This window comes from Boleophthalmus pectinirostris, unplaced genomic scaffold (assembly GCF_026225935.1).
Source record: "Boleophthalmus pectinirostris isolate CB_2022bp ecotype Guang Dong unplaced genomic scaffold, ASM2622593v1 HiC_scaffold_4, whole genome shotgun sequence".
NCBI classification, from domain to species: domain Eukaryota; kingdom Metazoa; phylum Chordata; class Actinopteri; order Gobiiformes; family Gobiidae; genus Boleophthalmus; species Boleophthalmus pectinirostris.
The window spans coordinates 1,583,998-1,600,973 of record NW_026571353.1 but is presented as its reverse complement, the minus strand read 5'-3'; the positions used below and the strand labels follow the sequence as shown (position 1 = coordinate 1,600,973).

Here is a 16,976-nt window from a genome sequence, read left to right as displayed (position 1 = left end):
TACTCAAGAAAGTGAAAAAGATGTAGACTATCTAGGAAAAGTACTACTCAAGTAAGTAAGAGTGACTACCAGCCAGGACATAACATCTGATTTATAATTTAAAGTTAATATTGTAAAGATAAAGCTTTTTCCATCAGTCTGCCACAGGGCAGCTGTGGCTAAATAGAAGCTTACCACCACCGGGTATTAGGAGTGAATGAATCATGTTCTGTAAAGCGTTTTTGTGACATACGTCTGTGAAAAGAGCTAAGTTGTAAATTACAACTTACTTACTTTTGTCACTGTAAATTTACTCCCAATGGGGAGAGTAACCAAAACCTTTACTCAAGTAAGAGTACTATTAAATATTAGTGAAGTAATAGTGATAGTATGCTAGAAAGGTATTATTAAAATAGAAAAAGGGTTGTTGTTCTGTAGTAAAAAAAATAATAATAATCTATGTATTTCTACTGAATCTTCAACAATAATAAACAGCTAACAAACTAAATAAATACTTTAAAAACTTTTTTATTTATACATTTTATTAATTAAAATTCAGTTAGTTAAAAAATAAATGCACTTTCATTTACATTATTTCCCTTTTGACAAGTCATTCAGTGTAAAAAAAAAAAAAAAACTAGAGAGAGAGTTCACAAAAGCAGTCATCGGCCTGGAGCAGAGCTGTGTTCAGTAGCTCGTGTTCTTAATGACGATCTTCTGAGGTGTCTCAATCTTGTAATCGCTGATACCTAAAAGGCAAAAGGCTGGTGCTAGTTACAGAAATCAGCTGAACTTGCTAGCTGAAGATGATGCTTATTAAACACAATATTGACCTAAATGTCTTAAAAATAGAGAAAGGCCCATTGACTTCCTGTTCAAAATTGTCAAATGAATTCTTAATTGAAAACAAAAAATAATTCACATGTATGACAGGGTGTTATAATAATAATAATTATACAGGGCTGTGGGAGGAGATAAGGGCTACATTAAAAAAAAAAAAAAATTTAAGGTAACTCAAGCAAATGCAGTGCAATACAGGATTACTCAAACATGCATCAGTTGAAAACTCTACACTACGTTTATGATCTCAGTTCAAAGCTCATTTAAACTGATCTCTTTTAAGGATTCAAATGGATGGCGTTAATGTACCTGCCTGTACTAGTAGTTTGTATGTAGAAGTGATACTTACCCTGTGTGAGGCTGGCTCCCTCTGCTGACAGGTGCCAGTATCTGCGGTCGCTCTGCCGTGCCTGTTCTCCATTCACTACACTGAGGAAGGGCCCCCACAGACTGGACTCTTTCTCAAACCTGCAGTAACATTACACACACTTTAGCAAACGGAACTCCTATCAGCTGGATTCTGCTTCTGAACTGTTGAACTCACGTGAAACTATCGTTCTCTGTGGCCAGCAGCTCCAGTGTTTGCAGCAGAGAGCTCCCCTGAGGCACGTCCACACTGTACGACCTCTGTGCCCCGTCTGAGCGCTGCACTGTCACCGACACAGAGACTTTGGGCCGGACAGTAGCCTCTATCACAGGCTCAGGGGGGTCCAGGACCAGGCTGTCTGCTCACGCACACACACACAAACACACAGTTATGATAATGAGAGGGTAAAACTGCTCAGTGTGGGAGTGTGTACTAAATGTGCATGCATGCTTTTGGGCAGTGTGTCAGAAAGCTCACTGAGAGTTATATTAACACTAATAATGTACTGGAGTTATGCAGCGTCTTTCAATACATATTTATCCCACACTTTCTTGGTGCTACCTTTAGCCACAGCTGTCCTGGAGCAGCCTGACAGAAGTGATGCTGCCGATCTGTGACATCAGCCCCTTCAACCACCAACACTCACCCACAGTTATAAAAGCCAAGGTGGGTCTTGCCCAAGAGCACTACATGTGGTTTAAGGTAGTTTACTGATGAGACTTTTGAAATGCAATATAATTATTAGTAACTGTCACATTCCTATACAGGACTGTATAGGAACTGTCTGTGACAGTCCGGTGAGGGTCGTCTTAAAGATCCTCTGCTTTGCTACAGACTGTTACAAACCTACCAGGGCTCCAAATATTACATCAGATATGACTCATTGTCATAGTGTCAGCAGCATATCATCCAGTACAAAATGAAAAGGACATTTACATATACAGGTTTCCTGAGTATTAGACAGGAGTGTGTTGAGTGCAGGTGTGTGGGGTTTACCGTCCTCAGCCAGGCACTGCTTGGTCCTGGTGGAGACATAGGAGCGCAGGTGGAGGGCGGGCAGGAGCTGGGACAGGGCCATGGGGTTGTGGTACAGGTTGCTGCGGGCATCTCTCCTCAGAGCCTCCAGATACACGGAGCACTCAGGCACCTGCTGGCCCATCGCCACTAAGGCCTGACAAAGCACACAGCTCAGTGTAAAACACAGACGTGTACAGCAAACACAAGATTTGAGTGTTCACTTCTAGAGCAGAGAGGTGGAGCACACATTCAGTCAGTAATTAATAATGGGAATGTTCTTGCCAAAATATCTTCTGACTATAGTCGGGATGTTGAGATATTCATCTTTGTCAATATTACCCACTTAACATCTTTATACAAAGAATACCCCCACATCAATACATATATTTTACAAACTAAAGAAAAACTCTAAAAATGACACCTAAAATCCATGAAAAGATTCTGTGTCAGTCGTACCTGGACTGCCAGGCCGGTGCTGTACTCATTGCCGATGTGGCCATCAGGTCTGCGTGCTGCTAACAGCTTGTTCTGAATCTTTGTGAGTGCTATGCTCAGCTCATGGGCCCTCAGGACGTGGGCCCCAGAGTCTTTGACGCACTGAAGGGCCATCCCCGCCATGGCGTACGAGTCTGAGGGACACAGGGCGGAGTTATGTAGGGTTGAGATAAGATAAGTAAGCAACTAAAACTTTCATTAAAGGAATCCTGTGTAACTTTTCTGGTGCTGAATCCAACACTTGCTTGTCTCCATGGAGATCTCAAGGCTTTGCCTGGAATGTTGCACAATATGGTAAACTAAATCTATTTTGTATAAAAATACCTTAAAAGACATTCTTACTGCAGTAGGGTTATCTCTCCACAGATCTGATATGAAACTTGCCCTGGTGGTATCACCTATTTGTCTCCACAGACATAATGTATATATGTTTAATGCCAGACTGTGGAACATTATAGGCAAAACATGAAGAAATTATTTCTCCACTGAGAAAAGTTACATGGAGCAGCTTTAAAGTAAACAAATGCCACACACACTCACCCGCACACTCAGCTTCTCCGTGTTTCAGATGATCCTGCTCCACAGCCTTCACGAGCTTATGGAGGACATGGTGCTCCACCCTGACCCCGCCCACGCACAGGGCCAGCACCCCCAGGGAGTACTGGTAGTAGTTTGTGGAGGGACGGCTGTGCTGGCTCACTGTGGAAGCACGGCACAAAAACATTAGTGTTATAAGTTTTAAATTATGAACTGCCAAACTAATACGAGGACATGTTCGAGGTGGAGAGGAACAGGTCTAAACTACTGGGTTAGCAGCTTTTACACAGAATAAGACCCCATGGAGACACAGGGACATTTAGATGTGTGTGACCTTTAAAAACACAAAGAAGCACTTCCTGGATCTGGTTAATTGTGCAGTGAGATGTCGTCTTTTGAAGCCTGAAAACACTGGATTACTGAGACGATGTGTAAATGCAGCAAAGAAAACAAGATTCTGATGATATGAGGAAACATTTGACATTTTCCAGAGATCAAGAGTGTATATATTGTGATTGCGCCCTCTGCTGGCAGTAGTAGTGCTTTTCATGTTGATGCTGAGTAGCTTATACTGTAAAGTAAAAAAAAAAATAAAAATGTATACAGTATACATTAATTTCTACTGAAGAATCATTTCAAAATATGGAGAAATCCCTAGGCTCATTCTTTTATTTCTGAATAATAGTGAGGAAAAGAGAGTGTAATGTAGGTTTTGATCCAATGTCCACACATGATCCATGTAACCGTTACCACTGACATAATCCAGAGCTAAATGATTAAACACATTTGAAAAGTGCTGTGACAGAAGAAGTGGTACAACTCCACTTTACGAGTGTGTTAACCTGCAGTGAACGGATCAGGACACGATCTGAGGCCCCGGGGCCCTGAGGCTCTGAGGCCCTGAGGTTCTGAAACTGGCAGCCCAAATGAGAGACTCATGTGAGACTCATTCTGCTTTTTGATTGTATAATCATCTTATGAAATAAAACACTAAATTATAACATAAACAACTGGTCCATCATGTCCAATATTTTTGTAATTCAGAATAAATTGGTATTACAATAGTTCTCAGTAAAAGTTGTATTTGATTTGAACATGTTTACCTCATAGCTGGGACACAGTTTTGCTGATGTCTGTGGTATAAAACTCAAACTCTTCTTTAAACACACTTTCCCAGGAATTTCAAATCCACTCGAAAATCAGAGTTAGAATGATCCCAGATACATCATGAGTAGAACTCCACTCAGAGCGATGCACACATCCATGTAGTTCATCCTCATGAGAAATTATTGTAAAGCCCATCAAAGTGACTTTTATAAACATGTAGGTAAAAAGGCAAATAAATAATAATTTAAATAAAATGTAGCCTTTGGGAGCTGCTAATGGCTGCCTTTCAGATGTGACAGTGTTTGAGGTGGAGAGTGTACCTGTAATCTCCTCCTTCTCCCGCTGCATGGTGCTCTTGAGCAGGTTGAGCAGAGTGACTGTGTGACCTTTCACTGTGAAGGTGACGGTGCTCAGGTCGTAGCAGGACGACTTGAGTGCCAAAACATACAGAGCCAGGAGACCAGGAGAGGGGTGGGTCTGAGGAGAGGAGGGGGCCTGGGACAGAGAGCTGACACACACAAGACATACACATTTACATCCAAATACATACACATTTAGTGCCTGGATGTTTTACTAAGTGTAGGCTGTGGTTCAGATGACGTTACACCGCTCTATAAACCCTCAGTCTTAGTGTAAATCAGTGTGGCTTTTAAGTCTTTCATTGTTTTAAAACCACAACAGTCAGCTGCGATTGTTGTAGAGCAGAAGTGTCAATCTCAAACTGAGGCCAAAATTAAAAGTTGTGGGCCAAACTAAATATTTATTAAAAAATGTCAACAACTGCACGTTTTCTCTTCTTTCAAGATATGTAATGTTAAACCTTTTCTTATTAAAATAAATGTTTAATAATAGTTTTATTTAAACATTGAATCCATAACAAGCATAATGTAAAATAATAACAACATTTTAAATAAATAATGTCTCTATAGCCTATGTGTAACCGGGAGGCCAAGTCTAATACATATTTGATATGATCTCACGGGTCAAGTTAAATTATGGCCCAGGGGCCTTAGTTTGACATGTCTACTGTAGAGTTTGGATGTTCTCTGAAGGTGCACTCATCAAATCATAATGCTGTGACTCTACAGACATGCAGAGGTAGTGGAGTAGCCAAAATGTGTACTCAAGTAAATGCACAAAATCTGGTCTTTTCAAAAGACAGAAACAAAAATGAGACAAACTAAATCATATCTGAAGGAGCCGCAAGAAACACAAATGTTCAAATTATTTCAGTTTGTCACATAAAGCTTTTGTCTCTTGCAGACTTACAGTGGGAAGAGGAACCAACACTTTTACTCAAGTAAGCAAGTAAGATACTTTAGTGAAAAACATTACTCACTTGAGTAATGTTGAGTAAAAGTATGCTTCAAGTAAAGTGCTCTGAAAAGTAAAATTCCTTTATAAAGTTACTGAGTAAATATAACTGAGTACTACCCACCTCTGGCGATAAACCCTGAAAAACAACCCCCTGCCCTGCTCTGTGAGAGAGGGACATAGTCCCACTGTGGAGCATGTAACCTGCTCTGTGGCGTGACCTCTGACCTCTGGATGTGGGCATGCAGCTGGCTGGTGAGACGCTGCAGGTGCAGACTTTCCTGCGCCTGGTTGTGCAGGTCCGACAGGCGCAGGGCCAGGTGCACACTAGGGTTCGGCAGCTGCTCCTGATTCTCCACTGAGCGCAGCAGAGCCTTGTTCAGAGACAGCAGCAGCTCACTGTTCTCCCGGGAGTCTACAGCACCGCAGAAGAGATGTACAGGCACTACATTACACAACACTGACTCTTGTGAGCTTTAACACATGTTTTAATGCCGTTAGCTTCTCAAAAACATGAAGCTGACTTTTGTTTCATTCACAGGAGTAATCCTTTATTATTAGTCTGTCTACATCTCCAAAGTTCCAAACGTTTTGTTCCACCTAGTGACGTCATTAAGTGGTAGTTTTCAAGTTAACTAAGCTCCTTTTACCTTTTGCTCAGCCTAAATATGCAAAGTTTGTGTGTTAAACATGTGTGAATGAAACAAAAAAACAACTCCAGGTCTGTTTGTGATGAGGAAACAACAGTAGAAGAGATCAGAAAATAACACAAATAGGTCAATGAAGTTGACGTGTCAGAAAGGCCACTCTCAGAGAGACAGTGAGAAAGACAGTGAGGTAACCTGAGCAGAGGTCAGAGTGGAACAGTCTTTAGACTCAAATGTGACTTTAAAAGTGCCACTCTAACCGGGGCCTCATAAAAGAGTCCCCCCCATGGCCCTGTTACTTTCACATGACACACCACTTTCAACTGGGACTAAACTAAGACTAAACCCAGAGCTAAACCTGAGCTAAAAACCTAAACTAGAACAGGACCAAACCAAGTCTACAACAAAACTAAAGTAAACCCACCCTCATGTTCTGTATAGTAAAACTGTAGATTACTTTGTAATATAGCTTTACAATAATATCATGTTTTAGGATTTGCTCACTTGTCGTCCATAATCCACTCTTCTTGTGTTACTACCAATACCACAGCCTTCAAGAGTGTCCTGTGGTAAAAGGCAAGTATGCAAGGTCAGCATTTCCACAAAGAGGAAGAGGTCACTGAGGCATTTCTACAATAATCAGTGATTTTTAACATGACAATCCCCAAGACTGGCTCCTTCAGGAGCTATTGGGACAGCTCTTCTGTTTATGGGTTTGCCTAATTTAGAGTTCATTTTATCCACTCCTTTTGATCATTTCTTGTTTAGAACTTTTAGCCCTAGTTTAGCCCTAGGTTAGACCTGGAATAGCCCCGTTATAGACTTGCTTGAGTCATGGAATGGTTCAAATACAGACTTTAGACTTTAGTTCTTCTGGTGGTTTCCTTAATACTTGCGTGAAAAGTTTGAAAAGAGTGAAAAGTTATGTTCACTGCACAAGAACACAGACCAAAGTGATGACAAAATCACAGAGATCCCCAGCAGACGCAAAAGGAATTACTCAATATTAAACTTCACAGACTCTGTAATAAGAAATGTAGGTCTATCACTTCTTTTAAAATATAGGAAATGTTACAAGAGTCTGTGTCTCTGAGGTCTGTGAATCCATTTGATAAAACAACTAATATAGGCAATAGTCAACCTTAAAGCTGCAAAGGGTTTTTAGTCAAAGAAAAGGCTTATGTCACTTACTGCATGTCTGCCCACACACCACAGCCGCCAGCACTGAGAGGATGAGCAGAGGAACCATTCTGGACACGATCCTTCACCTGCACGACAACATATTATACACTAGTTTTAGTCTGAGTCATTTTAGTTAAAATAAAACAGCTTTCAAAGACACGAGCGCAGTAACATCAACAAAACAAACCGAGTGTGTGAAAAGTGCAGCAGAGTCGTCCCGTTAGATCACAGAGCGTTACAGATCTGCTCCTGAGCGCGCATGGGACTGATCACACGGGACAGGACACTCTCTTTTCTTTATGGTCACATGACACTTGTTATTCGAGATGACAAAGCTCCAAAAGCGCCCAACTGTGGTCTTAAACGGCACATGGGCACGTGATATTGTAAACAGGAAGTGAGCGTAGTCCCATGCGAATTTCAAACAATTTTTAAATAAAATAAAACAATATTAATTTCACTGACACTGAACATTATTATTTATTTCGGTCGTTTGTATCTTTCTATTGTGTCTAAAATGGCGTAAATATCTGTAAAATGGTTTAAATCCTTTGCCTTTGTTTGATAAGAACTACATTACCCATGATGCCACACGTCTACGTGAACTACGCACTTTCTAGAAGCTTGCGGAGTGTTCTGGCGCTGCGGGAGAGCCAAGTGGAGGCCAAAAGCTCCACAGACTGCGTACCTCGGCTCATTCCCCGGCCTCTCTGCTCAGCATCGGCCTACGACCGACCAGGGATCATTTCGAGCAACTTCAGACGCTTTTGTGCACGAAAGAATCGCATTTTAAACGGGCCAAACCTGCACGACCAGTCCCAAAACACCATACAAGAGCATCGAGAGAGCGACAGCTGCACAGGTCTGGAGTTAAAGATCCACTATTTATAACTTGGATTATCTCGTCACTTATTGTCTATTATAATCTGAATTACAGCTGTCAGTGATGTTATAACGCTAACTGTCGAGGATATGGGAGCGTGCTTAAAAGGTGCACACTTTTATGGACACAAAGTTAAAACGAGGTCGCAATGACCTCTCCTGGATTATTGCAGCTAATTATTAAAATAGTTAACGCTACATGTTTGCTGAGCGTTTGCAGTTTGAAGCTGGTGGTTGAAATGTGTTGGATTTGCCGTAATTCTTTATACATCTGACACGCCCACCTTTTACAAACTCATTTACAATAGAACTTCAACAGGCGCTTCTGAGACACTGTCTTCTCACCAAGTTGGGGTTAACATTGTTTGTTTTTGAGGTTTTTTTCCTGAATGGTGTTGATTTCATGTTAAAGGTGCACTGTGGAACTTTTCTTGTCGAAGGTTTCCACTTGCTTGTATCCAGATAATGTTTTCACAGTGAGCCATAGAGCTGATCGATTGTGGAAAAAATCATTATCACGATTATTTTGGTCAATATTAAAATCACGATTGATTCAAACGCTATAACATTGTTATTGTTAATGTTATTGTTAATTTACACAAAACTGTGGGCTAAAAATATACCTTGGAATAAATAGAAACTCATAAATAAACTATAGATCCAGCTGTTCTACAGTCTCTATATTTTTTAAAAATAAACCAAATATACTTAGTTATATAAAAACTATCCCAAAATAAACTTGGTTAAGCTTTATCATTTCAACTCAATTATATAAGTTTAGAGATTGTTTGACACACAAAACGAAATTGCGATCAAAATTCAGTTAATTGCGCAGCCTCAGTATGGCATTACACTTGTCTACCTCCTCATGGTTGGGCAAGAGGTGCCAGCAGATCAAGTCACAGCTCAGATTTGTGTAGAGGCAAACTGTCTCACAGTTAGAGTGCATGATTTTCAAGGTGTTTTGAACAATTAAACCACTTGTGATTGAATAATGCTTTATTGTGGAACATTTCTGGCAGAGCTATTGCGTCATCTCAGGCTGCTCATTATTACAACAGTTCAACTGAGTCTGAATTTGAGTTGGCACAATTCTCAAAGTGTAAAGGCTGCAATTACTTAAGTATTTATTTAATCAAATGTCGCTGTAAAGAACAAATGATTTCCTCCCCCAACTTTTTTCATCTTGTTTGTTTAATAGATAAATAGAGCTCTACAAACCTGTTCTGGATACATCAGAGTCTTGGTGACAAAGGGGAGGTGGTGTATCCTTCAATAGAAAAGTTACAGAGTGTCCCTTTTAAAAGTAAAGGGTAAACAAACAATAGATAGTCACCAAACTTGTGCTTGTACTTGTGCCCATTGAACTTGGTGTATCTTTTCATTTTGGTTTGTCAAAGTGCAGTGGCCTGGTTGTTTATAAAGTCCGTGTTCTTGTCTCACTTTGTGCTGCCATGATAAATACTAGAATACTAGAATATATTCCTTGTGCTAGTGGAGAACTTATTAGTTATTTTTCTATACTACAAGGATAAGGATAGATCTGAGCTGTAGCTAATTAGATGATGATAATTAGGTGATTCTGTGATTCATGATCTAACTACTAAAGTGTTAAATTCTGCTATTTATGTATTTATTTCTATATATTTTCCTGTGCTGTGGTCCTGTCAGGAATCTAGCATTCTAAAATCACTCCTGTCTTGTGCTGTGTTGCAGACTGTAGCGGGCAGCTCTAGCATGCATCAGCCCGCCCCCGTGGCTCAGCTGGGTCTGCTGCCCCCCATGTACCCCTTCTGTGCCCCCAGCAGCCTCCCCGAGTTTAGCCTGGGAGCTCCAGTTTCAGCTCCACACCTGCACAAGCCCGCACACTTCTCCAACAGGTACTGTCCGCAGGGCTTTTAATAGGCTGGGTTCACCTTCTACACTTGGTCATGTCATCGTTTCAGATGGTGGGCAGGGGTCCAGGGCATAAGGGTGTCACTCACATCACTTTAGAGTTTCTGTCTGCCATTTTGGGGAAGTCATTGTGCACTGTGGTTTATCTTTGCTGTTGGAACGTTGAGATGCTACAGCTACAAATAGTGCAGCTCACTGAAGAGGGGAAAGGGAGATACTTGAAAAAGACAGAGGTTTGGGATCTGATCCTTTGCCGACTGTTTTAACACTAACATGTAACATGTTTATAAGGCCTCTCTACTGGGGAGCCCCAAGGTGTTCAAGAGCACCCCACTATATCAGCCCTAAAATACACTACCAGTCAAAAGTCTGCATTTTAGTTTACTTTCCACATGTCATATATATGGAAGACGTCAAGTACATATATGATGCAAGAAATATATATGAAAAAAGTTTAGTAAAATAACAGTAAAAATATATATTTTTTTAAATTTTTATTCAAATCCTCAGAATATCCACCCTTTTCTCAGCAAACTCTTTTCTCCATGAGCTTCATGATGAAGTCTCCTGAAATGGTTTTCACTTCACAGCTGGACCTTGTCGGGGACAAGAAATGCCAAAAGTGCAAAGCAGTTTACACAAGTTAGTGTTATTTTAAAAAGTGCACTGGAGTGATTAGTTAGAATCGTTATCTTTTGAGGTGTGTTGTTGGTGCAGTCAGTAGAGAGACATAACACCCTCTGTCCTCAAACTGGCGGTAGCAGCACAAGAGAGATTCTCCACCTGAGAATTGATAGTGTCACACATAAACTAGCATGTTTCTTCAACAGATCTTTATGCTGTCTGTTTGACCTGTTTTAGCCTTAGTGACCTGTTCTGGGGTGTAATGTCCTCTCCTCCCTCCTGCAGCTGGGAGACCAGGTGTCTGAGGAAACACCGACGGAGAGCACACGATGAGTAAGTGAAAAACTATATTAGTGTCTGTTTATTTAGTCTTTCCTGTAAAATTGTGTTTGTTTTGGTTAGTTGTTTTCTTTCTATCCTTCTATTAAACTGCTCACAAGATGTTCAACCTTTCAATGAATTTCAACTGTTTTACAAATATTCAAAAGAATGGACCCATAATCAATGACAATGAAATCCTTTTAATCTTTTGAATCCAGACCCCCCTAAACTTTGTACTTGTGTGTGTTCAGAGTGTGCAGTGCCAAACGCAGACGCCTCATGGAGACAGAGGGGGCGCTCTCAGACAGCTGCACTCCTCAGCCATCAGTGCAGTGGGTCAGGGGAGATAGCTGCTCCTCTGTGGCTCCCGCTAGTGGCCCCACTCTGCCCTGTCCCTCTGCTCACACGGCCCCCGCCCAGCCTGTACCAGGCCCCCACAGCTCCTGCATGGAGGTGGAGGCGGCTCAGAGGAGACTGCGGGAGATCGAGGACAGGTCTGTACACTGTAAAGGAGCTGTGTAACCGTCTTACTCCACAGAGATGATTCAAATGATATGGAAACCGCAAAATCATGTGCTTTCTCTCTGATCCTGGTCCCTCTAGATCACTCGCTCATTATCAGATCTTGGTTTGAATCTGACCAGTGCCAGTGTAGGAGCACCACTGGAGACCAGACCAGACCAGACCAGACCAGAAACAGTGATCATAACAGGGCTTCCCCTCTTATTTTTGTTAATGAGTACATTTGTTTTTCCCCCAAACAGTCTATTGTAAAAGCAGCACTTTGTGACAAAATGAGAGCACTGCTCACTGTCTGCAGCTAAAGTATATTTATGTATAATCATACCTTAAAGGTTGTATGGAGGATTTTTTTTTGTTTCAAATTGTCAATAATAGCATTATAGAGGTGCAGTAGCCTTGTAATTATGATGACCAAAAAAAAGAGAATAAAAATTCATCAATTCTGGATGTGGTGGGGCTAAACATTTGCCAATAGATAACGACACTGCCTCGTTATCTGTGAGTTGACAGGCTGTCAATCAGTCTCCCTACGTTTCTAGCGTAACTGACTTGCCTGCGCGCCGCCGGTACGTGGTTTACGTACGTCTGTCACGCAGTCCACAAACGCAAACCGCACAGACGCTGTTTACTCCACCAACGCAACAGTTCTTAGCGGCTTTTTTTGACCTATATCTTCCTCGCAGTTAGCACAAAGTTTGTTGCAATGGCGACAAGAATCCAGGAGCAGTTAGCCGCAAAAGAAAGTCCGTTTTTGAGATTGCTGAAAGAAGAAGACAAGGGGAAAAGCAGCGAAGCCAAACTAAGGTGATTCTTGAAGATTCGTTCCAGCGATGGCGCAACTGAAGCAGACGCAGGGTCTAAAGACTGACGCATTGGTCGCCAAATTACTCCTGGACAGGTCACTTCTGCTTATTATGAAAACGTACTTTATTTCCAAGAGCTAGTCAAACGTTTTTCAGGACACGAAAGCGATATCCTATGTCTGAAAACGTAATTTTCAAGGCAAAGAAAGAGTCCGCTTGCTGCTGCGTGTTGTAGCTAGTTCATTCACACTGAATCTCCGCGCACTCTTCTCTGCACCCCTTTTCCTGCTCCTCTCCCCCGCTGCCCGATCCGCTCTTCCCCTCACTTCTCCGGGCATGGAATCTCCGCGCACCGCTCCCCTCTCCCCTCTCCTCTCTCCTCTCCCTGCTCCCTGCTCCGCTCTTGTCCCTGCTCCTCACTTCTCGTCCGTGCACGAAATGTCCGCGCACCCCCTCCCCCCGCTCCTCACTTCTCCGTCTTGCCTAACCAACACTGTAGTTAGTTGTTTACAAGTCATGTGCAGCGCACCGGCTGTAAACAAACCTGTTTCTGGCGTAAGGAGGAGGCGTTTCTACGTAGGGAGCTGTAGGGGAGGTGGTTTCACGCATGCGCAACATTTGAAAAAGGACAAACAGTCGCTGGATTTCTCGTTCCTTGGAAAATCCTCTATACAACCTTTAACTTTTACAAATCTGTCCACTGATGTATTAAGTTGTAAATACCAGTGAGCATAGAGGGTATGATACCAGGCTGTTTACTCCACACGGCCCCGCTCGGCCCCGCTCGGCCCCGCTCGGCCCCGCTCGGCCCGCTCGGCCCCGCTCGGCCCCGCTCGGCCCCGCTCGGCCCCGCTCGGCCCCGCTCACATGAGTGTGTGTGTTTCAGAATCACGCTGGAGGACGACTCGGACTCAGAGCTGGAGGTGGAGGTGTGCCCCCGGAGGCCGGTGCTGGTACTGTCAGACAGTCTGAAGGAGGGTCTGCAGAGAGGACTGAGTGACATCCTGCCTCACACTGTGGCCCAGTCTGTGTACGTGTTCACGCCTCACCACTTATTCTGCTGCAGCAACTCACAACTGTGATAGGAACACTGATATTAGAAGCATTTGTATTTTGGACAATGCATATTATGAACAAGACACAGCAAAATCATAACTGTAATAAATATGACAATTTCCGTCATTTAGTCCCACTCCAGCCACACAACCCACACTATCTATACAGGATCACACACTATGTGCAGGTCTACTAATATATGTTTGCAGTGTTTCATATGTAAGGGTGTGTGTGGCAAATACTGGTCAGTGTCGTAGTATGACGACCTTTATTAACTAGAAGGGTTCAGATGACCAATACTCACCAACATTTAGGCAGAGGAGACAGATCTTTGTGTTTTTGTGGATATGCCCAGTAATTGGATAAGATGCACTATGTCACTTGGATAGAGCGACAGCCTCCTGATAGTCTTTACAAAGATGTAATTATTCTGGAATTTTTATAATAATAATAATAATAATAACAATAATAATAATAACAATAATAATACGAATAGTAATAATAAATAATAGTGATAATAATAATAATTTATATTATTATTATAATCATTGTTATTGTTATTATTGAGTTATACTTTTAGGTTTAACCTGGATTTCAACAGTGAACCTGGCAACCCAAAGGAAAGACTTATGTGAGGCTCATTCTGCTTTCTGATTGAATAATTGTGTTGATGTTTTTGCAATTAACAAATATAATGCTTCTTATCAGTAAAAGCTCTATTTGATTTGGACATGTTTATCTCATATCTGGGGACACAAATTGGTCAAGTTTGTCAAATTTAAAATCTGAATCTTTTCTGAATCTGAAAATGTCTGCCCTGAAATTGCAGATGTAGTTCTTATTGGTTCTTTATGTGCATGCAACCAATTAAAATGGAGTTTACTTGAACACATTAGTCACTGACGTGTGCTGTTGTTTCCAGGAGCCACTCGTGCATGGAGCTGGTGTTGTGGCGGCCCCCAGAGGACCCCCTGAGCCACAGGTTAAAGGAGTCCCTCCAGAGGCAGCGCAGACAGCAGCAGAGCGGGCCCCGGCAGCCCCCCACACCCTGCCCCTCCCCGGCCCCTCACAGAGACCCCCCCCTCTCCCCCCTGTACAGCTGCCCCGCCCCCGTGCCCATGCCCTTGCCCAGCCCGGGGAGCCAGGGGGAGGAGGCCATGGAGATGTGACCCGCTGAAGTCACACTCACAGTGGCACTCGGTCAACTGCACTAGGCTCCACATCTGGGACTTTAATGGAAGGACTTAAAAATGTACGTGTGCGAGGACCATATTTGTGTTTGTTCATGTGGCCAGCCATACGCCCCCTGTGTCCTGGGACCTCTCCACACACACTGTTGGATTCTCACAGATCAGCCAAGCGCTTGCACTTTTTTCTGTGCTACAAGTTTTTGCTGTGTCTGTCATTTTGGAAATGAATTGGGCACAGGAAGGGCTGCACTAATGAGTCATTTTCTAATCGATGAATTCAGTGATTATTCTTTTGTTCAGTTAATGAGTTATTAGATTGCAAAAGGAATACAAAATCTGACATCTTTGCTTAAGTGAATCTGCTCAAGGACATGCTGATTGGAATTTATTTTCAGACAAATGAGTTCATCAGAAACACAAAATGGACACTTGCTAGGCCTGTCACAGTAACACATTTGGAGGATAATACTGAATCTACTGAAGTGTGATGATCCCAGTAAATCTTTTGTTAAAGAAACTATATTACGACCTATATTATCTCTGTTCTAATGCAGTTTCATCATCACAAACAGACTGGAGTTGTGTTTTGTTTCATTCACACATGTTTAACACACCAACCCTGCACAGTTAGTTCTTCTCTCAAACTGAAAACACTCTGATCTACATTATGACATCCTTTGGTGATACAGGACGTGCTCTACTGTTTTTTAAACTCCATACACCTTAAACAAAAGGTAAATGTAGCTGTTAACTTGAAAACTACCACTACGTGACATCACAAGGTGGAACAGAGCATTTTGAGCTTTGGAAATGTAGAGAGACTAATAATAAAGGGTTCCTCAAACACATGTGAATGAAACGGAACACAACCCCAAGTATCGTTTGATGAAGTAATACTATATCATACCTGTAGCTTAAATCTGACAAGAGTCAATTTTGTTTAATCAAAATAATAACTTTAAAAAACAAGAAAAACAAGTGGTTCAATAAATAGAAAGACATTTTAATTCAGTGTTTCTCAAACCGAGGAATGCAAGCTCCATCAGGTGCTACCTGGAGCTCTTCAGTTTGTGAGTTTGCTGTGATCCTTTCGATCGTTTCTTTTTTCGAACTGCAGTGGAAATGATAGTCCACTTTTAGACCTGGTTTAGTCCTGGATTAGACCTGGAATAGTCAAGTTATACAATTTCAGCTTGTATTCAGAAAGTCAAATCTTTTTCTTGGGAATTGTTGGTGTGAAACATTTGAGAAACACTGCTTGAGTTAGTTCTGGAATTAGTCATCATCAAATCTCTTAAAAAACCCACCAGGGTAAAAACTGAAGCCTTTAAAATTCCTGTTCTAGCTCTAATTCATCACTGACTATAAGTTCATATAGTACTCACTGTGACAGGCCTTGCATTCGCTTTGTGTTTTAGATGTCATTCCTGCCCTGTCCTCGTCCCTTTTGTAACACATGGCATGTTTTTGGAGTGTGTGTATAGACCCAGTAGCCATTATTTGATGATTTAATTCCAATAACTGATTCATTGTGATTAATGGTTGAACTTGTCCCCGCTCTTGTCACATATGTCTTTCCTTCTGTCATTGGTTGACTCTGCACCTTAAAACCTCTTTCAAACCGAGCAGGACCACACAGACAATGATAGCTTGGTTTTGTGTTGCACTTTTGAAACTCTCGAAGCGCTGGTGTAGACCGATGGAAGTGTGTCTGCCAATCTGTGCCACATTCATATGCAGGCAAGCTAGTAGAAGTGTCCTGTGTAAGGACGCTTTCACCACTGGGCCACAACTGCCCTGTGCTTCTGTTAAACACATGGACGCACAGACATGGAGGTTCATGCTGTGTTCTCTTCCTGCTGCCTGTAATTAGCTCCCCCTGCTGTTGTAACGCTGCAGTAACAGGGAGACAATCATTTGCCACTCAACACGTCCAGTTCCAGCTTTATCTGCTCCCATACTCTTCATACTCCCATAATGCTCCTGTCTGCTCCTGACCGCTGGCTGGCTTGAAGGCTTCATGTGTCTGCCTTATAAACTCGCCTGCTTCTGCTTGCCAAAGTTGTGTGTTGAATCCTGACTTCATTTTGTATGTTGAATGTTGTTTTGTACTTTGATACTTGCTGTTGTAAGATCACTGCAGCCACAGCAGAATAAACTGAACTTTGTTTAAGCTGTAGAGGTTGGTCTTTTTAAT

General features: G+C 42.0%; 2 protein-coding genes across 5 annotated transcripts; one reads left to right on the top strand and one right to left on the bottom strand.

The window, feature by feature from the left end:
• Positions 1 to 571: 571 nt before the first annotated feature.
• Positions 572 to 7,825, bottom strand: tcn2 (transcobalamin II). The gene is made up of 10 exons (XM_020938378.2): positions 7,673 to 7,825; positions 7,495 to 7,571; positions 5,885 to 6,071; positions 4,663 to 4,850; positions 3,239 to 3,397; positions 2,660 to 2,832; positions 2,183 to 2,357; positions 1,364 to 1,544; positions 1,169 to 1,287; positions 572 to 728 (listed from the first exon to the last, which is right to left on the bottom strand). The coding sequence occupies exons 2-10, from the start codon at positions 7,550 to 7,552 to the stop codon at positions 667 to 669; spliced, it is 1,302 nt and encodes a 433-aa protein (XP_020794037.1). The 5' UTR covers positions 7,553 to 7,571; positions 7,673 to 7,825; the 3' UTR covers positions 572 to 666.
• A 227-nt stretch (positions 7,826 to 8,052) lies between these two features.
• ccdc117 (coiled-coil domain containing 117) lies at positions 8,053 to 16,952 on the top strand. 4 transcript variants are annotated; one of them, XM_055161725.1, is made up of 7 exons: positions 8,053 to 8,347; positions 10,084 to 10,247; positions 11,125 to 11,220; positions 11,460 to 11,702; positions 13,420 to 13,563; positions 14,170 to 14,220; positions 14,512 to 16,952. In XM_055161725.1, exons 2-7 carry the CDS (start codon positions 10,105 to 10,107, stop codon positions 14,756 to 14,758), a joined length of 924 nt encoding a protein of 307 aa, XP_055017700.1. In that variant the 5' UTR covers positions 8,053 to 8,347; positions 10,084 to 10,104; the 3' UTR covers positions 14,759 to 16,952. The 4 variants fall into 4 exon arrangements, with proteins under 4 accessions (XP_055017700.1, XP_055017701.1, XP_055017702.1 ...); XM_055161726.1 differs by having other exon boundaries at positions 8,076 to 8,347; positions 11,173 to 11,220; XM_055161728.1 differs by lacking the exon at positions 8,053 to 8,347 and adding an exon at positions 11,812 to 11,947 and having other exon boundaries at positions 10,155 to 10,247; positions 11,173 to 11,220.
• Positions 16,953 to 16,976: the final 24 nt, after the last annotated feature.